This window comes from Halictus rubicundus, chromosome 8 (genome assembly GCF_050948215.1).
Source record: "Halictus rubicundus isolate RS-2024b chromosome 8, iyHalRubi1_principal, whole genome shotgun sequence".
In the NCBI taxonomy this organism is placed as follows: Eukaryota; Metazoa; Arthropoda; class Insecta; order Hymenoptera; family Halictidae; genus Halictus; species Halictus rubicundus.
In genome coordinates, this window is record NC_135156.1 from 249,958 (window position 1) to 273,972 (window position 24,015).

The 24,015-nt window shown below is 37.7% G+C and overlaps 1 protein-coding gene, 1 long non-coding RNA gene and 1 other non-coding gene across 5 annotated transcripts in view; 1 reads left to right on the forward strand and 2 right to left on the reverse strand.

The window, feature by feature from the left end:
* Positions 1-24,015, reverse strand: part of LOC143356656 (uncharacterized) — a 388,872-nt gene that overhangs the window by 161,870 nt on the left and 202,987 nt on the right. The window lies entirely within an intron of this gene.
* The window catches only part of Mapmodulin (acidic leucine-rich nuclear phosphoprotein 32 mapmodulin), a 132,578-nt gene that overhangs the window by 22,295 nt on the left and 86,268 nt on the right, over positions 1-24,015 (reverse strand). For 2 of the 3 annotated variants that reach the window (XR_013082705.1, XM_076792529.1), the window contains exon 6: positions 22,936-23,012. Coding sequence is in view for 2 of the 3 variants with exons in the window: in XM_076792529.1 (XP_076648644.1) it covers positions 22,936-23,012 (77 nt within the window). In the remaining variant the exon portion in view is untranslated. The remainder of the gene's footprint in view (positions 1-22,935; positions 23,013-24,015) is intronic. The other variant, XM_076792530.1, reaches the window with a different exon arrangement.
* Positions 16,086-16,157, forward strand: Trnad-guc (transfer RNA aspartic acid (anticodon GUC)). Its single transcript has one exon. It is a non-coding gene; the product is annotated as a tRNA-Asp (tRNA).

Consider the following 24,015-nt stretch of genomic DNA (forward strand, 5'->3'; position numbering starts at 1 on the left):
GGCCAGGTGAAAAGTGAAGGAAAGATACAAGTTTCCGTTGGAAAGTATAGCCGACAGTCAATAGGGGATAGAAGGGTGTGAAAAGGGCGAAGAAGGAAAGGTGTGAAACGAGTGCACGCGGCTTGACACGTGGCAAGGTTCAGCGACATCTGGTGGGAGTGGGAAAATAAGAAGACTAAGCGGAGACAGCAGTAGGTAAAGAAGAGCGAAGAGTCGAATGAGCAAAGCAGGCAAAGACAGCCAGGAGCGGAAGGAGGAGAGAGGAAGGGGAAGACCAAGACTGGTGGATCAGCTGGGAAGGAAAAGAGCGGACAGCGAAGGCTCGGTACTGAACTCATTTAAGAGGAAAAGAGAGACCGAGTTTGAGCAAGCAAGACTAAGAGCCGAAAAGGAAATAGAAGACGAATTCTTAAAAGTGAAGAGAGTAGAAAGGTCGCCCCCGTCGAAAAACACAGTGGAAGAGAAAGGATCAGCGATAAAAGAAATGGAGACGGCAAAACTAGACAGAATGATGGAAGTTATGTTGGCAGTAAAGAAAGACATGGAAGAGCTAAGAAAAGATAACAGAGATCTGAGACAGGATAATAAAGAACTAAGGCAAAAAATGCATGATTTAAGGGACGAATGGCGGAGGAGAGACGAGATATGGGAAATGGAAAGGAAAGAAATGAAAGGAAAGATAGAAGCACTGGAGGCCAAGAAGGAACAGACAGAGCGGTTGGCAGGAAGACTGGAGGGGCTAGAAAAGAAGGAAGAGGCTAGAGAGAAAAGAGAGAGAAAGAATAATATCACAATACGGGGAGAAGATCTACCGTTTAAGGAGACACCGAAGGAAACGGCAGAGTATGTGCTAAGGCAAGAATTGCAGCTGGAGGCAGAAATCGAGGAAGCATACTGGGTAGGAAGGGGAGAGGGAAGAAAGCTGCTGATAGCGAAGATAAAGAGCTGGCAACAGAAAAGAGAGGTGATGCTAAAGAAAAATACATTAAAAGATAAGAGGCTGTTTATAGATAATGACCTGACGAAAAAGGAAAGAGAGATACAAAGAAATATTAAAGATATTGCCAAGACGGAAAGGGAGCAAGGGGCAACGGTGAAAGTTGGGTACAGAAAAGTAAAAATTAACGACAAGACATTTATCTGGAAAGAGGAGGGCGGACTGAAGCAGGTAAATTTTTGGAGCAGGTCAAGTTCGGTGAACCTCTAAGCCATTGGAGGATCGCTGAACTTGGAAGGACAAGGAAAACACGGCAAAAGGCAGTACTAACACTCGCCCCTTACGTGCATGCGGGTGCAGACATGCGGGGAGAGGGGGTACGCAGATCTGGGAAAGAGGTAAGAAATCAAAGAGGGATGGACACAATTAAAATCGGATACTGGAATGTAGCAGGATTATACAACAAAGACAAACAGTTTTTAGATTTCTTAAAAGAACTCGATGTAATAGGACTAGTAGAAACATGGGTAGAGGAGAAAAAATGGGATGGACTGAAGGACAAATTGCCACAGGAATTTTCATGGAAATGCAAATTTGCCACCAGAGAGAAAAAGAAGGGAAGAGCAATAGGAGGAATTATTACAGATATAAGAAAAGGGATAGAAGAGGAGGAAGGGACCGGGGGAACGGAACACATCTAAGAAAGACGGATAAAGATACGTAACGAAAAATGGAGAATAATAACAGTCTACAGCGGGAGTATGAAGGAGACGAAAGAAGAGTTAGACCAGATAATAGGAGGGATGGAGGTGGAGAAACTAATAATCGGTGGAGATTACAATGCAAGAATCGGTCGAGAGGGGGGAGATATTAGTATAGAAGAAAAGCATGGCGCTAGGAGATCAAAAGATAAAGTGGTAAATACGGAGGGAAAGTTATTATTGGAGGTAATTGAGGAAAGAGGATGGAATATTCTAAATGGGAACACAGAGGGAGACGAAGAAGGGGAGTATACATATACGGGGCCGAGAGGGAGCACGGTAATTGATTATATAATAACAAATGTAGAGGCGAAAGAAGATATCAAGAAATTCACAGTGGGAGAAAGAGTCGAGTCGGACCATATGCCGCTGATTGTGGAATTATATAGAGGAAATAATCGGAAAGAACGGGAGGGAAAACAGGAGGAGAGACTGAGAGAGAGAAGAGTCTGGACAGAGGAAGGTAAGAGGGCGTTCCAATCGGAATTGAGCAAAATAAACTTTAATAGGACGAAGATAAATGATATGGTAGAAGAAATGGTCGAAAAGATAAATAACGCAGTACAGAAAGAGGAAATTAAAATCAAGAAATGGAAACTGGGCAGCTTCAAGTGGTGGAATTCGAATTGTACAAAGAAGAAAAGGGAAGCCAGGAAAGCACTGAGGTGCTGGAGAAGGGGAAAAGGAAACAAAGAAGATTACCAGAAGTGAAGAAGGGAATACAAAAAAGAGTGTGAAGAACGAAGAAGGGAATTACAAGAAAACTTAGAGAAGGAGATAAGGCAATTAAAGGGAGAAAAACAAATATGGGAATATATAAACAAGGAAAGAAAGAAAAGAATAGGAATCAGCAATAAAATAGATTTAGAAGAACGGAAGGAGCATTTCAAAACATTGCTAGAGGGCGTAGACGATAAACAAGAAATAGGAGAGAAGGAAGAAACAGATAACACGGAGGGAGAAGAGGAAGAGGAAATAACAGAAGCAGAAGTAAAAGAACAAATCAGGAAATTAAAAAAGAGGAAAGCAGCAGGGGAAGACAGAATAGAAAATGAAGTCTGGATTTACGGAAACGAGAAAATAGTCAAAAGGATCACAGAAATTTTCAATAAAGTGTGGAAAGGAGAAGGACTCCCGGAGAGGTGGAAAGAAGGGGTGATTTCACCAATATTCAAAAAAGGAGACAGAGAAAAGGTGACAAATTACAGGGGAATAACGATCCTAAACACAGCTTACAAAATATATGCTATGGTCTTGGAAAAAAGGTTAAAAGAGGAATTAGAGAAAAACAACATAATACCAGAAACACAAGCAGGATTCAGGAGCGGAAGGTCAACGATAGATAATATTTTTATTCTGAACTATGTATCCAACAGAGAAATACAGAAAAAAGGGGGAAAGCTGTACACCTTTTTTGCAGACCTAAGCGCAGCATTTGATAAAGTAGATAGAGTAAAACTCCAAAAGATTATGAAAAGAAAGGAAATAAGTAAACGATTGAGGACGAGAATCGGAGAAATTTACAGAGAAACAAGAAATACTATAAAAGTAAACGGAGAACTGTCATCGAAATTCTGGACGACAAAAGGGGTAAGACAGGGTTGCCCACTGAGCCCAACGTTGTTCAGAATTTACATAGCGGATCTGGAGGAGAATATGAGGAAAAACCAAGCAGGAGGAGTCAGAGTAGGAAAAGAAAAAATCTGGACTCTAGCATACGCGGACGACATAGCGCTACTAGCAAATGAGCCAAAGGATCTTAAGGCCATGATAAGACGATTTGGAAAATACCTTGATAGGAAAGGGTTGCAAATGAACGCAGGAAAATCAAAGGTGCTGATTTTTCATAAAGGAAGAGGAAAGAAAAAGAGAGAAGAGTGGGACTGGTCAGGCAATAGTCTAGAAGAAGTGAAGGAATTCAAATACTTAGGGTATAATTTCCAGAAAAACGGGGGCAGAGAGATGCATATAAGGGAAGTTACAAAGAAAGCGAGAATAGCAATGGCGCAGATATGGGGAATTGGACAAAGAAGGTTCAAAAATAATTTTGAGAGAAGAATGAGAATATTTAGAAGCATAGTGAAAAGCATCTTACTGTACGCGTCAGAAGTCTGGGGATGGATGGAAGCAGAGAAAGTAGAGAAAATACAGGAGAAATATATAAGATGAACGTTAGGTTTGGACTTTACTACACCAGCTTATCTAATTTTGGAGGAAACTAAAACAGGCAAAGTAAGGATAGAAGCGGGGAAAAGAGCAGTAAAATATGAAGAAAAACGAAACGGTTGAACAAGAATAAAATAGTCCACGAATGCTGGAGAGAAATAGACGCGAAGCAAGATGAGAAAAATTCGAAATGGGAGGAAATGAGAGATTCATACTATAGGTTAAAAATGTTGGACACCCAGGAAATAGAAACAGAGAGAGGGAGAGGAAGAGAGTTTGCAGAAGAATTAGCACAAAGAGACGGAGCAGAGCAGGTACAATGGCAGTATGATAGAATATTAGAGGGCAGATACTGCGTGAATTATATACTAATAAGGGACAGCGAGCGAGCAAAATACCTAAATGGTGATTACAAAGGAAGAGACCAGAGCATGATCGCAAGGTTCAGATGTGGAAATGAAGAGCGGGGAAACAAATACTGGAAGGAAGAAAATGAGACAGTATGTAGATTATGCAAAGGGGAAAGAGAAACGCTGGACCACATGATCAGAGAATGCAAACAGCTGACAAGAAAAAACGTAACGATAAGAGAGATACTAAAGGGAGAAGAAGAAGGAACCGAGTGGATGCGTACGGTACTTGAAAAAAGGAGAAGGGCAGAAGACCAAGAGGAAGGAGGAAGACTAATTGAAACCACAATAAACTAAACCCAGACACACATACACACACAAACACATGTAACCCCATTTTGAGGCCGAAAGGCAAAAAATAAATCTATTTACTACTACTTTCGTTACGAATGTATATGTGTTTTGTTAATTATTCACAGAAAATGAAATTTAACAATGAAATTAATAAATTTAAAAAGCAATTAACAAATTTTCCACGATAGATCCTAAAGGAAAGGTGTGATCCCGCTTAAAAAGTTTATAAAATTAAAAGTAGCAGTTAGTTGCAAACAAAACTACAAACTTCTTAAACCAGAATAAGCAATATATCCGAATATGTATGAATCTCAGGATATATTTTGCCGTTCTTGTTATATGTTAATTTGAAGTTTTATATACAATTAATAAACAAAACCATCTTTGAAAATTTGTACAAGAAATAAATCTACTTTATTAAATGTGAAAAGAATGCATATATCTTGGTAATCACTTTCCATTACACAGAATTATTATTGCAACACTCACTTACAGTTGATGTAATATTTTTCGATTTTTGTCACTCTAGACAGTGCGGCCATAGCAAAATTTTTTTACAAAAATCTAAATTTGGTTACTAAAGTATATTTAATGGTAATTATTCACAAAAAATGAAATTTAACAATAAAATTAATAAATTTGAAAAAAATTAACAATATTTATGCATAAAAATAATTGTTAAATGATTGTTAAATGATTAATAATATCAATTTCCTCCTAATTTGCAGTTTTGCTAAAGGAATTTTTCGTACATCGTGGCATAAATGTGTAGTGAGATATGCCGCAAATTCGCGGGGGCCACATGACCGCCATTCATCGATTGTACGCAGCCGAGTTAACCGTTTGACTGCTACGCGGCGCAAAAGCGCTGCGTTCATTTGTCTCGAAAACCGCGACGCAGCGCTTTTGCGCTGCGAGTTTCAGTGTGTCTTTGTTGCTCCGTGGGAGTGAACGTAGTCTGATATTGATTGATATTTGTCTAAATGAGAGTGTTTTATTTGACAACATCAAGTCAAAATATGTCCCGCAGTTTTCGTGCGTTCTTGCAAGAATTGCTTAGCAGTCAAACGGTTAAACACGAATCCGATTGGATAGCGGAGGCCGCGTGACCGTCCTGCGACGGTTGTATGTCGTCGAGTCAAACGCGAATTCCGCGGATTCACGGGGTCCGCGTCATCTTTTGGACGTTACCGTGATGGGACGCGGACGCCGCGAGAGATACTATTGCATCTTCCGATTCGTTTTGACGGCAATAATCTACAGAAAAGTAAAGTCGCGTAATATTTCGGAATTTGGCAGGGAAACCGCGTGTAACGCATCGTTAGAAAGCCCCGAACATTAAGCTGGCTGGCGTCTTCGACGCGTGAAAAGTTGGTGCGGGAGTATTCGCGCGACCGTGCTGACCATTCGGCGTTAGATTTTGTCAAACGCGCCCTGCTTGTAATTGACCGCTGTCGGCATCCACCGACAAATGTAATATTTTATCTCATGATTAAATCCATCTAAAAGCCGTAATCTCGTGTCGCACTTTCTTATGAGATCCCTTTCCGCCACGGGGAACACTCCGCGCTATCCCACGTAGAACCCTTTTAAGGGGGACTTCTCGTGTAACAAGTTTGGAAAATGAAAAATATTTTTTGTTTTTATATACAGCTTAACATCTCGAAAATATGTTCTCAAAAAATTAGACTAGAATTTTGCAACTTAACCCATTTGATATTTCGTCATACCGTTTTCAATAGAATTTTAACACTCCTAATGACACTCTATTTTCACAAAATACGTTTTTATATTAGAAAACACGTTTCCTGAACACAATCATATACATGGTGCCCGTCTATAAATGTCCGAGCAAATATTTTCATAACTAGTTGAAGTTGTTACGAGCCAGGGCTATGAGCGACGCGAGAGGCCGACGAGGGGATTTTTACCCCAGGAATATGGTTTCAATTGATAGTTAGGTACGCGGACGCACCCGATACGAAATCGAGGAGCCGCTAGGATAGTTGACGTCGAGGACGCACCTGATGCGAAATCAGGGAACCTCTGGGAGGTTGGTGTCAAACGCAGACGCACCCGATGCGAAATCGAGGAGCTACTAGGAAGATGAAACTTCGTGCACGCACCCGATGCGTAATCGGGGAGTCACTAGGGAACACGCGGCGAACCCGATACGAAAGGAGGTTGTATAACAGCGCGGACGCACCTGATGCGAAATCAGGGAGCTGCTAGGATACGGAAGAACCCAATGCGAAATCGGGGATCCGCTAGGATGGTATAATTTCGTGGACGCACTCAATGCGAAATCTAGGAGCCACTAGGTTGGAGAAATCTTTGTTGAATTGAATTTAAGTATTAGTAAGCCTCGTAACTTCTATATAATTTAATTGATACAATCCGAGCGGTTAGATTGTATCGTGTGGGAACGTTCAATTATTATATTAGGATTTTAGGCAATAATTAAGGGTACGCGAGTTAACAAACAAGACAATTTATTCTGAATTGAAATTATTACAAGTGTTGTTGTTTGTGTCGCGAATGAATATAATAAATGTACAATTAGAGGAATTGTTTACCTATGTTGCACGGTGTTGACGCACTGGCAATGCGGGGTTAGATGGCGATTGTTGAATGCCAAATAGAATATATACCGAACTAACGGAATCTATAAGGTTATGAATTGATTCGAAAGGGACTTTAACCCGATCTCACTAGACTTGACGCGACGTGACTGCACGAGTACTGAACCGCGTCTGAATCTTGACTGAACCGCTTCTCGACTAACCGAAGAGGATGAAAATGAATGGGTTTATATACCTTGAAAATGAAAGGGGTACTCTGTTTAAGATTTGATGTCGCGTAGGGTCACAGTCACATTTTTTGTCACTTCTAATGAAAAGCAGGCCTCGGTTAGATTTTCGTTAAAAGGGGTTAATGAAGGTTATCCGGGCTATTTCCTATCAGAATATTGATTAACGGATGCCAGAAGGGAGTGTCTAGAGATTTTGGTATAAGGAAGGCATACAGTATCTTTCGTTAATAAAAGGGGCCTGTTGGGACACTTTTCGTTCTCAGAAAAGAGATTAGAAATTCTAATCGAAATAAACGTGGAGAACGTCTCCATACGTAACAAAGTTATAAAAAAGTTTACTCGTGACCTCTGCGAGTCATGCAGGTCATCATTGTTGTTCATTCATATCCCCATTTTTTTACATATTTATGAAGTAGGAGTCATTTGCAGCCAAAATCATGTGGAAATGATCGGAGACAGTATAAAATACAATTACACTTTATTTGTTCAACTATAAAACGTGTGAAACGGAGGTATAAGCCTTTACAATAGATCGCGTGAATGTCCCGATAATCTTGCGAATGCTCGGTAATCTGTGTCGCGTTGACAGTTGCGTGGTGTTATATTTTCGCTTGCGGTGTAGCGGGGAGAGACGTGGGACCTTTGTCTACGCGGCTTGGGTTCGATAACCTGTCGACTTTTATTCGCATTGCGTTTATGTTTTGGGCTAGCAGCTGACCCGGTGACAAGGAGAAAGACGCGGTGTGTTCTCCTTCTTGCCCGCTGCTGAGGAAAAAACGCTGGCTTTTTTCCGCCGCTGTTTAGCTGCTACAATCATATTAGGTAAAAAATTGATATTATGAATTGTTTACGAGATAATCGGCATCTGGGGTATCGAAGAAGTAAACTGAATTGTAAGTTTTTTGAATTTGATTTGGAATGACAAAGAGGTTGACAAAGTATACAAATAATTTTTTCATGATATATTATCGTAATAGAAATGAAGCTCACTTATTATATCAACAAAAGTATCCAGAACGGAAAATAGCAAACAGTCGTACGTTTAGACGAATTGAAGATAATTTACGTCGGAATGGTTCATTCGTAAGGCAAGGGCGTATAAACAGAATAGTAGATGAAGAGAACGGCACAAATGTGCTATTAACCATATGCACTCGAAGCTATTTTAACTCCAAAACAAAACATTTTTTCCAACCTAGAAAATTACCCTGCTATATTTTTTTTCGTGTTATACATACGAAAATGGCGCAATTTATTCGTGCAATACTGAAATGTTTAGTAATTTATTAAATACACACAAATTTAATAATGTAAAAAATATTTTGAATAATGATGCAGCAATTTTTAGTGGCGCCTTACAGTCGCCATTCAAGTGCTAAGGGTAAAGTTTCATTAAAAACAGACGTACATCCATAATTTAGGATTAGTATATTCTGTCATTGGCTTCGATTAAATTATCGTAATGATATTAATTTTCTTAAAAAGATATTGTGGTCAGATGAATCTTGTTTTTCAAATTGGGGTATGGAAAATCGACACAACACGCATACTTGGTCCGATGTGAACCCACATACGACAAGAGGTAGAGGTTTTCAACGTAGATTTTCAGTGAACGTATGGTGCGGAATCATTGATAATAAAATTATTGTACCCTTCTTTTTTTATGGTCATCTTAATGGTGACAGATATTTGCAATTCTTGCAAACAACTTTACAAGAATATTTAAGCAATCTTCCATTACCCACTTTTCCAAATATTATTTATCAACAAGATGATGCTCCGCCCACAATACGCGTACTGTAGTCAATTTTTTGAATGACAAATTTCCTAATTGTTGGATAGGTACTAATGTGCGTGGCTACCCAGATCTCCGGATTTAACGCCTTGTGACTTCTTCCTCTAGGAATACATCAGAGACCCTGTCTATGCTACTTTTCCGGAAAATGTAGAAGCTCTATGTAGCAAGATACGTATAGCTATTGAAAGCAACAATGAGAAATATTATAAAACGTGTTGAATATTGTATCGACCATAATGGTAAAAGTTTCGAGCAATTTATGAGTTAATAATAAATGTTTCATAAAAAAATTATTTGTATACTTTCTCAACCTCCTTGACATTCCAAAACAAATTCAAAAATACTTACAATTCAGTTTACTTCTGCAATACCTCAGATGACGATTATCTCGTAAACAATGCATAATATCAATTTTTTACCTAATATGATTTTAACTGCAAATGTCTCCCACTCCATAAATGTGTAAAAAAATAGAAATATGAATTTAAAAAAACAATGATGACGTGCATAACTTGCAAAGGTCACGAGGAAAAAAAATATTTTACATGCACATTATAGCAGACGTAAAACCGTGCAAATTTGTCTTATTAAACTTTTTCATAACTTCAACCAGTTACGAAATATTGGCTCGGATATTTATAGATGGACCCCCTGTATATGTTCCACCGAGTTTTATCTGAGATATTATTGTAAGAATATATGTGAGAAAATCTATGTAAAGGCAGTAGGAGCGAAGAGGTTAGGCAAGAAATAAAAGATAAAGGCTCGGGTTATACAGCCGGGTTTTGTTGAAAACTGGCAATTATCTTAATAAAGAATACCATGTGTTTATGGACTACTATTTCAATTCAGTTCCACTCGTTCGAGACATTTATCTTCTACAGACATACGTCACAGAAACTGTACGCAAAAATAAAAAATTTCTACCGGAATGTTTTAAAAGGAAAGGGCCTAGCCGATTAAGATGGTCAAAACTGCCCTTAGAGGTTTTTCAATGATTAATGAACCATTCGAAAGCTGACCCAGAAAAACCCCTCTGAGCAAAATTTCAGCCCCCTATCTTGCCCGCGAGGGTAGTTACAGGGTAAATTAGATTTCGCTCTTTTCCGCGCATTTCCCACACTCTGATGCTTCCTAAAATTCTGAAAAAAATGTGGCATATTTTGGATCATAAGACAGATTTTTGAGAATTTTTTCAGATTTTTTTCTTGCAAACTGTGGTCGCAAAAAATGAAAAACCTCAAAAAAATCGGAAAAATGTACATTTCTCAAAAATATGAAAACATGCTATTTTGCTGTTTAGTGCCCCGATAAAGTACCATAACAGGCAGTGTCCTCAATTTTTTTTAGATTTTTTCTTGTGGGCACTTTTTGTCCAGACAAGAAAAACCGAATTTTTTCGCCGTTTCTGCTATTAGGAGGAAAGTTACACTTGTTGGTTTTATCGCAGGCATATATTAAGTCATTTTAAACATTATTACATCGAAACAAGTAAGCGTTTGACCTAAGAAATGTTTTAAGAGAAAAAATGGATTGTATTTTGTGCGATATATACCAGAATGTTCGGAACGTTTACAACATCGCCGGTTGGCACAGCGGTTAGGGCGTCAGTATCCCTCGAACCTTCGTTGGGGTAGGACGTGCCGAGAGAGCCGAAAGGACAACGACGCAGGTACGACCCAGCTAGTACAAGGGATACTACACCGAAGTGCGTGAACAGTGCCAGTAACGCGAAAGCGAAACGCATAAAGCGCCGGAACAGTGAAGTTAAAGCAAAATTTCGAAAGAAATTAACATTAATTCACACACACATGAAGAAGAAAAAGCGAGTGAACCATGTGATTCAACAAAAAGTAATAAAAAGACAGCGGAAAAGGTGCTCCACGCACTGACAGCGCATCGCACCATCACGAGTCTAGACTCGCTTTCCAATGAAGCATTTGCACTTCATATCAAAAGTGCAATAATGAAAAAGAACGCGAAAAGACTAAACCCGACGCCAAAAATCTCCAGCATCCTAAGGACCAAGGACAAGGAACCATCAACAGTGCCCACCAATTCATCGAAACCAGAGGAGAAGAAAATGGAAACCCTTCCATCATACGAGGAGCTGCTGAGCTCAAACAGGAACCTCCTCATAATTGTGGAAAAATTGTCGTTGCAATTAAAGGAAGCAACAGACAAATTAAACACCACCGAAGCAAGGGAATGCACCACCACACCGGAGCCCATGGACGCGAGCAGAACCGACCTGGAAAACAACGCCAAGGAGGACAATGGGACCTGGATGAAGGTCCCCTCATCGAGGGAAAAAGGAAAACCGACCGTGACCACGACACCGCTGAAGCGACCGGCAGAAGATAAGCCGGACCCCAACAACCCCAATCCACGAAACAAGCGACCAGCCAACAATAAGCCAGGCACCGGCATCCCCCAGCCAAGGCCGAAACAATTCCCGAACAGCGTAAACACCGACCAGAGACAAAAGACAGGTACAGACACGCATAAAACACATTTCGGACAATCCAAAACCCTCACGGACGTAAAAACTACCGACAATACGAACAGACAAAAACCCCCACCGATCATTTTACACATAGACTCAAACAAAGAGATAGTAAATTCACTAAAACAAACCATTAAAGACTTCCACATTAAACGAATAAACAACAACAAGCAAATCTTACAAACGAACACAATAGAAAATCACAAAATAGCTTGCGACATTATCAAGAAAAATAACATTAAATTCTTTACGTACACACCAAAGTCGGAAAAAAATATAACAGTTCTATTAAAAAACCTAGAGGGTCACTTTGAGACCCAGGAAGTATTAGAAGCTCTTCAAGCCAAGCAAATAGACCAACTTAAATTCGTTGCAGTCAAAAAATTTAACACAAAACGCGCCGCAGAAAACAACCGCGTACTTCCGATATTTATTGTCCAACTCTCGCCAGACAGTAACACAAACAACTTAAGACAGATACAGACAGTCCTATACAACGCGGTGAAATGGGAAAAAATCAGAAAGAAGGACCGCATCCAATGCAAGAGATGCCAAAGAATAGGACACGTGGCTTCCAATTGCAATCTAGATTACCGTTGTGTCAAATGCAACGTGCCCCACAACCCGGGTGAATGCCCACGCTCCGCCGAACCGTCAGGTAGCCAGGACTCTACAGGCCCATACTGCATTAATTGCAAAAGTTTCGGGCATCCAGCCTCGTACAGGGGATGCCCAAAAATCAAAGAAATCAAGTTAAAGATTGAAGAAAAAAAATTAGCAACCAAAGAAAAAATAGAGAAAAGTCATCAAGCCAAAAATAGATTCATCAAACCCGGTGTTTCATTCAGTTCGCTTTTAAAAGAAAGCAGCACCCCGAAGCCACCCACCCCCGAACCACAGAAAACAGACCAAAACCCATCATTATTAGATCAAATTAAAAGAACAATAGAGTCCGCCGTAAACATCCAAATGTCCCGATTCCTTGAACAACTAGAATCGAACAGCAATAAAATCAACCTCATCGCCCATGCACTAGATCTCGAATTTTAACATTCAATTCCTCCACGACCAACTACACACGGCAAAACAATGCGGAGAAACTTCGATGCAATAGACTTAAAATCACCGAAATTAACGTAAATTCACTAATATCGTATGAAAGAAGGGCATCTCTTGCAGAGTATCTAGCGTCCAACGATCCGGATGTGGTCCTTCTTTGTGAAACTAAGTTAAGTCCTAGACATGTAATTAGGTTTAAAAATTATACATTCCTAAGAAACGACCGAGCCAATGCTAAACAGGCTGGGGGAACAGGCATCCTAGTCAGAAATAATATTAAATTCAAGTCCATCCAGCGGGGCGGCGTAGAGAATGCCACCTTCGAAGCCACCACAATCAAGATAAAGTTCCAAAATAATAATAACTTATTTATAATCTCTGGATACGCGACTAGTAGCTGTAAAAAAGAATTCATGGCCGAACTACAATCATTATTTGAACAACTAGAATTACAGAAAAACAATAATTACTACCTCCTCGCGGGCGATTTAAACGCCAAACACGCCGCGTGGAGCAACCCCATCAATAACCATAGAGGCGTAGCTCTTCTGAATTGGATATCGCGCAACGAGATAACTTACCGAATCTCCCTACTTCACACATTAACACCATCCTTCCCCAAAAGTGGTGCCTTCATAGACATTTGCATAGCCGACAACAGGCTACAATTTCACGACACACCCGTACATAACAGACTCGACTCCACCGACTATGACAGCGACCATAAAGCAGTAAAAATAACAATATCCATACGTACCCACGACTACCTGGAAATAGACGAAGCAACCCCCAATATAAAATATAATTACTATAAAGCCGACTGGACAGAATTCTCCTCACATTTAGAACAAAACGGTAAAATAGACATGCCGAATAATAGAAACCTTACAATAGACGAAATCGACAAATACATTGAACAGCTCAACACAAATATCACACAAGCAATAGACGTAGCAGTACCACAGGCCAACACCAACTTCGACTCGACAGACAGATACATTACGACAGAAATAATAAAATTAAGAAAACGAAAAAGCCACTTACTGACACTCTTAAATAGACTAACAAGATTCTCAAATTACACTAGTGCACATGACATTACTATAGCCACACTCAAACAACTTCTAAAAACCACAAGATACGAGATTAAAAAAGCCTTTCAAAATTCGACAAGTGATTACTGGAAACACAGAATCTCTCAAATCTCCACGCAAAAATCCAACGAGCTCTTTCCATCGATAAACAATATCTTCCGACCGAAACACAAAAACAATATAGACACTTTAAAAATTCCTAACACAAAAACAGATATAATAAACGCCAACATAAACCTAAACAACGTACAGACAGACGAAAAGAACAACTTTCTAATCACAGACACACAAGACAAACTAAACGTATTAGGGGCATATTTCGAAGCGGCTCACACACAGAACTCGCACATGGGCAAACATGAACTAACAAACATAATTCAACAGAAAGTACAAAAAATACGAACCGAACTAGACGAAGACGTACGTAACAACAAAACTGTATGCACCTTCCATGACGAAAATACCGCATCAAATCCGAACACAGACATAATCCCAACAAATTTCTTCACCTCCTACTTCAAATTACAAGATACATTCAAACACCTGAATAATAAAAAATCCTCCAGTTTCGACAGTATACCTAACACAGCACTAAAAAGGCTACCCCTTCGGTATATATACTACTACGCAGTAATATTCAATAACTGCCTAAACCGCGCTTACTTTCCGATAGCCTGGAAAACAGCGAAAGTGGTGGCTTTGAAGAAAAAAGGTAAAGATGGTGCCGAACCGACCAGCTACCGACCCATCAGTCTCTTGCCCAATATAAGCAAAATATTCGAAACCACCATCAACAACTCATTAAACACATTTTGCATAGACAATAGTATCATCCCCGAAACACAATTCGGCTTCAGATTCAAACATTCTACCATCCACGCTATAACAAAGTTTACCTCCGACATACGTATGTTGGGCAAGAAACGCAGGTGACTGTGTCGGGGCGGTATTCATCGACCTTGAAAAAGCATTCGATACAGTCTGGCTGGATGGACTCTTCTTCAAAATGCTGAAGAAAAATTTTCCCCCTCACTTGATTAAAATGCTATGGAACATGTTACACGGAAAATCGTTTCGTGTAACAGAGGGGACCAACACCTCCACGAAAATATTTAACATAAAAAACGGCCTACAACAAGGCACCGTCAATTCCCCAATCCTGTTTAGCATATACATAAGCGATCTCTTACAAATGTACGGCTTAAATAGCGAACCACACAAAAAAGCAATAGCTTTTGCAGATGACCTATTAATATACGTCAACAACAACAAACCCTCGGTAATACAGAAACAGCTACAAGAAACATTTGATAAAATCCAAGACTATTTTCATACATGGAAACTTAAAATTAACGTCAATAAATGCGAAACAATACTTTTCCGACCTTACATCTCCACAATCTCCGATGCCAATTATGACGTCAGAAAATACTCCAAAGATTTTCACTTGCATGACTCCAACAATAAGTCAGTAAAAATCCCCCATAAAAACGTGGTTCGCTACTTAGGCGTACACCTAGACTTTAAATTAAATTACAACAACCACATAGACATACAAATAGACAAAGCTCAGAAAGCCTTCCTAGCAAATAAGAGATTATTCTACTGTAAAGACCTAACTACGAATGTCAAAATTCTGTGCTACAAGCTTCTAGTACGGCCAATACTGACATACGGTGCACCAATATGGTATAACATAAGCGCAAGCACCATGGAAAAACTCAGGCTTCTCGAACGTAAATGCATAAGAGCATGTTTAAATAAATACAGGACACCCGAATCCAACTACACCAAACTATACAGCAATCATAGACTCTACGAAATGGCAAAAATGCCCAGAATCGACATATTTACACTCAAACTCATTCGCAACCATTGGGTGAACGTTCCCAATATCCAAGAAAATAGCCACATATACCCATCAGCTTACCCCTACCCACAATACCACGAATCAACTAGACATACAGGATATACACCCCCAGAATCATTCATACACTTCGACAGCAACGGACTCATACAAGACAACTACAAACAACCGATCATATATCATTACAATAGAAAAACATACGACAAAAGACTACTCTACGACAGTAACATCACCTTCGACCATCCGGAAATGCGCTTTAGATATAAGTTAACAAAATACGACAAAGAGATCGTCGCGAAGGAAGACCCAGAGAAGTTCTGGTGGTTCCAAACCTAGATAGCAATTATAAGTAATAATAACAAATATTAAAACAGCGTCCCGTCCTCGATAGTATAGTGGTCAGTATCCCCGCCTGTCACGCGGGAGACCGGGGTTCGATTCCCCGTCGGGGAGAGAAATTATATTTTTACAAATTATATTTTTACATATATGTTATCTAATCTTAAATGCTGTATCAAATTATATTTTTAAATACCTTTATGTAGTATCTTAGTAATAAGAAGCTCAACCGTTACCTCCCGTTAAATTTTAGAAATAAAAGTTGCGTACAAAAATTAATTACATCAAAGAACAAAAATGTACAAATAATCCCCGACCTAAAATGTAAATTAACAGTGCAATAACTAATAGTAGTAACAACAAGGTAGCATAAGCACCCGCAATACACACCGTTCAGTATTTTTTAATTAGATTATACTACAAGTAGAGTCATAGATATAACCTACTAAACACTACCAAAACAAACCCATAATACCAAAGATTGTACAGTTTTTCCCAACCCGTGCCTTTCTGTACATATACATATACGTATCCCTAATTAAGTTAAGCCATACTTAGTCTAAGTATTAATAGTTGCAATAAGTGCAGTGTACATATAGATATAATCATAATATTAAACCGTGCGTGCCCGGAACTCCGAGCCTTTAGTTTATATATCAAACATTTATATTTGTTATACTTTTTTTGTGTTTAAGTTTATTGTACCCGCTGTATATATTGTATTTATTGGCACAATAAACACATTGTTACAAAAAAAAAAAAAAAAAAAGTGGTCAGTATCCCCGCCTGTCACGCGGGAGACCGGGGTTCGATTCCCCGTCGGGGAGAGAAATTATATTTTTACAAATTATATTTTTACATATATGTTATCTAATTTTAAATGCTGTATCAAATTATATTTTTAAATACCTTTATGTAGTATCTTAGTAATAAAAAGCTCAACCGTTACCTCCCGTTAAATTTTAGAAATAAAAGTTGCGTACAAAAATTAATTACATCAAAGAACAAAAATGTACAAATAATCCCCGACCTAAAATGTAAATTAACAGTGCAATAACTAATAGTAGTAACAACAAGGTAGCATAAGCACCCGCAATACACACCGTTCAGTATTTTTTAATTAGATTATACTACAAGTAGAGTCATAGATATAACCTACTAAACACTACCAAAACAAACCCATAATACCAAAGATTGTACAGTTTTTCCCAACCCGTGCCTTTCTGTACATATACATATACGTATCCCTAACTAAGTTAAGCCATACTTAGTCTAAGTGTTAATAGTTGCAATAAGTGCAGTGTACATATAGATATAATCATAATATTAAACCGTGCGTGCCCGGAACTCCGAGCCTTTAGTTTATATATCAAACATTTATATTTGCTATACTTTTTTTTGTGTTTAAGTTTATTGTACCCGCTGTATATATTGTATTTATTGGCACAATAAACACATTGTTACAAAAAAAAAAAAAAAAGCGGTTAGGGCGTCGGGCTACGGAGCGGATACGCTGGTGTTCGAATCCCGTCGGTGGGAAAGTTTTTTTTCCATACGTCATCTTTATTTTTTCAATTTCTTATATGGTTTAGTCATGTGATTTTAATTATATTTTTTAATGTTTTAAAAATATTGAGGTAACATTTTTAACTAAAATACATACAAAAATAGTTTCGCAGTATCTATTATTTCCTCGATTCTTTAATTGTATATGTTCATCATTGCAGTCCTGTTTAACATTCTTAATATTAAAATTCATTAATCTAGTTTCTAAGCCTTGCGTCTTCAGAAATTAGGGAGGAAATAAGAAGAACTCTGAATAAATAACACGCAGCAAAGTATTGGTTTTTGTCAAATTGAGAGAAAAGGGCTACATACTACCACTATTTTGAAAGTGAGGTATCAGGTACAAATAAGCCTAAGCCATTCCTCTTTATTGTAAGGTACATGAGGAAGTAATTCCCGTTTATAGTTACTTGAATGAAAGACTTGTTCTGTGGACATTTATGATACGGATCAGGAAGTTCATTATTTTCGGTGGGATTCAGAGGCAATTCATAGTATACTAGGTCAAAAGTACCAGCTTCTACACAAACAAGTAGACAACAAAACCTTTCCAAAAATTGGAAACAATTGGAACTGCAAAAAGACTCCATTTCAAACAGTATCCTCGGTAGATACTCTTGATTTTCCGGAAATGACAGAAGTAGATTTAAAAATTCCTTTCACGGAATCTTACCAATTTTCACAAGCAATTTCATATCTGGCAGAAATCGTGGAAAAGAAAATCTTATCAAGAAAATATCTTATCAATCAATCAAGAAAATAATATCATTAAATTCGAAGTAAAATCGGAGTGATATAAATAAATGTTAGTTAAAAATGTTACCTTAATATTTTTAAAACATTAAAAAATATAATTAAAATCACATGACTAAACCATATAAGAAATTGAAAAAATAAAGATGACGCATGGAAAAAAAACTTTCCCACCGACGGGATTCGAACACCAGCGTATCCGCTCCGTAGTCCGACGCGATAACCGCTGTGCCAACCGGCGATGTTGTAAACGTTCCGAACATTCTGGTATATATCGCACAAAATACAATCCATTTTTTCTCTTAAAACATTTCTTAGGTCAAACACTTACTTGTTTCGATGTAATAATGTTTAAAATGACTTAATATATGCCTGCGATAAAACCAACAAGTGTAACTTTCCTCCTAATAGCAGAAACGGCGAAAAAATTCGGTTTTTCTTGTCTGGACAAAAAGTGCCCACAAGAAAAAATCTAAAAAAATTGAGGACACTGCCTGTTATGGTACTTTATCGGGGCACTAAACAGCAAAATAGCATGTTTTCATATTTTTGAGAAATGTACATTTTTCCGATTTTTTTGAGGTTTTTCATTTTTTGCGACCACAGTTTGCAAGAAAAAAATCTGAAAAAATTCTCAAAAATCTGTCTTAGGATCCAAAATATGCCACATTTTTTCAGAATTTTAGGAAGCATCAGAGTGTGGAAAATGCGTGGAAAAGCGCGAAATCTAATTTACCCTGTAACTACCCTCACGGGCAAGATAGGGGGCTGAAATTTTGCTCAGAGGGGTTTTTCTGGGTCAGCTTTCGAATGGTTCATTAATAATTGAAAAACCTCTAAGGGCAGTTTTGACCATCTTAATCGGCTAGGCCCTTCCACGTGGGTGAATTAGAATATTCTAGGAATAAGGACATTTTAGCTTCAGCATGTCATGAAAAAAAAATCACAAAAACAACCAGTGCTTCTTCTTTCAAGTCACTTTTGGGTCATTCCACGTGAAATCGGGCACTTTTTGGAGTACTGTGTCAGATTTTGTTCAAATTTGAATACGTTGTAGTCTTTAGTGATCTATTGTGACCCAAGTTTCGCCAATTTAGTGACCCAAGTGTCCCCTTTACGGACCTGTTTTTAAAAACGCGAAATTTCTTTTGCTAGGAATCACCAAGTAAAAAAACCTCGTTATGTTTTTATTGTAGAAAAACCGGAAATTATTGCTCAATACAATAATCATATGGGTGGCATTGATATTTCCGACCAGATGCTTTGCACCTATCTAGATGAACATAGGTGCCAAAAATACTGAAAAATACTGATGTTTTATACAGGGTAAACACAAATAAGAAAAAATGAACTAGATATCATTGTACTGTTGATATAATTGAGAAGTTGGCTGGAAATCGGATGAAAGTGAAAAATATCAGCATTTCATTCGCATACTGCCTGAGAAAAAAGAGAGGAACTTTGTGGTGTGTAGCACGAAAACTGGAACTGTATGTTCTGACAATGAGTGCAATGAAGGAGTACATGGAAAGTGTTGTCACCGTCATTTGTGCAAAAATGACTTGTTATAGAATTCTTATGTACTTATATTTTATTTAAAAGATATATGCGTTGTTGGATTTCATAAACTACAACTGTTTCACTTTCTTCATAATATGAAAATGTTTCCAGAGAAAATAAATTTTTTCCACCATTAATTACAAACTTAAACCTATGGAAATAAATTTTTGTCTATGTTCTATGTAACACTACATAGATTTTCCAATAAAATAAAAAAAGTGGAGATTTATCTTTATTTTTAAGAAAGATATGATAACTAATAAATATCTTCAAAACCGCATATTTATCCGAGTATTTCTGGAAGCACCATGAAAAATCGCAGGGTACTAAAAGGGTTAACGGAGCTACAGCTCGCTGGAGCATAGCACGACCTGCAGATATGGCGTACAACGAAAATTTTCATATGACTTTGGGCTCTTCGTACAAGAAGCCTTTTAACGCGAGGCAACGGCAGATATTAATAAAGGTTGTATAAGAAGAAAATTGAAAGTAAAAAAGTTAGTCAGTTTTTCATTTTTTTCACTCGTTATCCCCCTCTACGTCTAAGACTTACTACATACCGTCAATTAAACCACTAAATACATACAGTTCAAATTATATCGTGCTTAGTGTTGTCATTTTAATCAGAAAAAGGCTACAAATAGGTTCGTGAAAGTCCTATTAAAAAATAATGAAAAATAAAGAAATCTTGTAACTGGATTAGCAGTGGTTCACACCGATATACCCGACCCGGTAACGGATTAAGGTACTATTCGCACAGACACGTAACGTATCGACCAGACAAATATTCTTCAAATGTGTGGTTACAATGGCCATGCAGCGTGCGCGTTACTACGTACAAATACGTGTAAATACTGGCCGCAAAAATTGACAAGCCCATGGCTGTCACGGCCAGCAGGCCGCATTTCACTTGATGCGGGTTAGCGCATTCTTGTTCATGTTAAATTGGTCGCCATGCGACCAGCCGTGGTCGTTGTCGTGGCCGAACCATGTTAGTGCGCGTTTTGCCTTAGATAAGACTTTACTGTACTAGGGAATCCCCTAGTAGTGGGGATAAAATTTTATCACTCTTGGAGTAGGTAATTCCACCATCGCATATTAATAAAAATTAAATATTTCTTGTACTTCACAATCATGTCATAAAATCATTTTCAATCGCTTGAAAATGATTTCCTGATTAAAATACTGTATAAATCTAATAATAATGTGGAATAGGCCAGCTCTGAAAAATCTCATACAAAATGTTTTCAGCGACAAAATTTGCCTCGAAGATTTGTCGAGTGTTCGACGAATCGGCGTCCTTCCTCCGAGTGAGGAAGGAAATATAAGTTAACAATATAAACTTTTCATAAGTTTTCTGTAGCTAAAATAGCTGATAACAAATAATAGATTTGATAAATGAATTAGGGTATAGACTACGTGGCCATGTAGCATCTAGAAGCTTTTCTAGATTTTCTAGCTTTTCAAAGATTCTTTCAACCCACCACTATAGTTACAACTATTGAATTAATGGCATGATTTTAAACTACAATATTTTGTTATCGTTACGTTATTGAAATCGCTTAAAATTTATATTTTGAAATCATAAAAATGAAAGAAATGCGAGTAGAAAAGGAAAGGTGATTTTAGAATGATAAACTTTTGAATTTTGAATGATAGAATTTTGAATTGTGATTTTAGAATTTTAGAATTTTGTAGGAAGGAAATGTCTTTATACGTTTTGTATGGTTTATAATCCTTGCGAATCGTATGGAAATCATAAAATTGTATTACAAATACTGATAAATAAATATTCTAATGTTTGCCTACACAATACATATAATACGCAGACTAAATGCCGAAAGGGATCATTTACGGAGTTGGCGGCCGGCAGAATCAACCCCATCAGGCAGGACTCGGTTTCGTCAATCTCAGCTTCCAAGCCCTACTTCAAACACGGCGGAATCCACACATTTTCTACCGCGCGGTTTAAACCGCGTGAAAATGGATAGTTGATCAGAAAGAGGCAGCGACCGTGCGGATATGCAGGAGAGGGTGAATCGCTTCACAACCTCTCTCCTCTCCGCCGTATCTGGACTAGCTCCAATCAATTTTCCCGCGGTTCAAATCGCACAATTAAAAACGCGAGGATTCCGCCTTGTCTAAAGTGGTCCTAATGTAAATAAGCACCGCGCGGTTTCCGCCGTGTCTGAACTAGGCCTAATGTAAATAAGCTCCACGCGATTTGCAACCACACGGTTTCCGCCGTGAGTGAACTAAGCCTAAGGCTAAAAGTTCTTTTAAAATACGGCAGCAATGGAGCGAAAAATAAAATGTGATAACCATATTCAGTTTCTGAGCTTCTCTTTCAGTTTTCTTTTCTCTCTTCCTCTACTACCGATTTTTCTTATTTCTTACGGCCGACATTTCATATACCCGTTTCTGCTGATAAAACAAAACAAAAGTTTGCGGTAGAGCCCACCGTAGAAAATATATCTAAACCGCCTATGTGCCGGATATTGTACTAAATTAAGCTTCTTCTAGCGACCGTTCGCTGGTTCATAGCATGATGATCAAGTCTGTCAAGGTCAAAATGGAGTCCACACTTTTTGAACAGCTAGATCGGGCGAGTGGTCCAGTACAGTGTCGCCAGATCAAGACTTGTGTCCCCACTGCAATTTCCCCTTCTACCGCGCTATTCCCCGCGCTTCCGCCGCGGCCTGGTCACGTGACGCATTTCGTCTCTGTCGTGCACACTCCAATACTGGCAGAGAGAGGGTCATTGTTCCCCTCGATTTGTGTTTCTTCCCCTCATCTGGCGACACTGGACCGGTGTGCGACGAGTCGCAGCGCTCCACACGCAGTTTATAAAAGATCGATCATCCCATGTTAACGTTTTCTAATCAAGACATCGAGTTCTACAAGCTTATGCAATTCCATTCAAAGTCGTGATTTCGAGTGTGTAAAGTGTGATCATTATCACTTAGCATGGAGTGGCTCGTATTATTCTTAAAATAAGAAATATTTTACTTACCTCAAGACCATCTTTGTAGACAGCTTCTAAACCTACACCACCTTCATCAAAGTCTTCATCGTCTTCTTCATCTGAAACTGTTTATTTACTATTACAAATTTTAAACAATATTGATATGGATGTTGTATGTTCAGACTACATATTGTGATCCTATACCTACAACTAAGTATCTCCTTTAATATTACTTGTAATAAAATGGAAAATGTTTATGACATAACTAAACAGATTAGAAGAAAGGATAGCATGTGACAATCATTTTTAAAGTGATATTTTCTCTAGCGTCATAAAGTTCTCGGTATTTTGTATGCACAGAAGTTTTCTATAGTTGTAACTATAAGGCTTTATAGACACTATTGGTCCACTCACGGTCCACACTCTGCCCATTTAAATATTATTCCCTTCTTTCGAATGTACTTAATCACACTACGTGTAACGCTCCGCTCTCGGTTCGATCAAGTCCCAGTGAATATACATATGTATAATAACTGTACAACATATGTAATAAGTCATACAACCTTGATGAGCATTTATAAAGAATCAAATTACCAAAACTTACAATATGTACAACATTATATTTTTATTATATTTGTATTATATTAGTTTACATTATATTATATTATATCGTGTTATATTACATTACGTTACATTACATTACGTTACATTGCATTACATTACATTGCATTACATTACATTACGTTAGATTACATTACATTACGTTAGGTTACATTACATTACATTACATTACATTACGTTAGATTACATTACATTACATTACATTACATTCCATTACATTACATTACATTACATTACATTATACTATATTATATTATACTATATTATACTATATTATACTATATTATATTATATTATATTATATTATATTATATTATATTATATTATATTATATTATATTATAGTATATTATATTATATTATATTATATTATATTATATTATATTATACTATATTATATTATATTATATTGTATTATATTATATTATATTATATCATATTATATTATATTGTATTATATCATATTATATTATATCATATTATATTATATTGTATTATATCATATTAT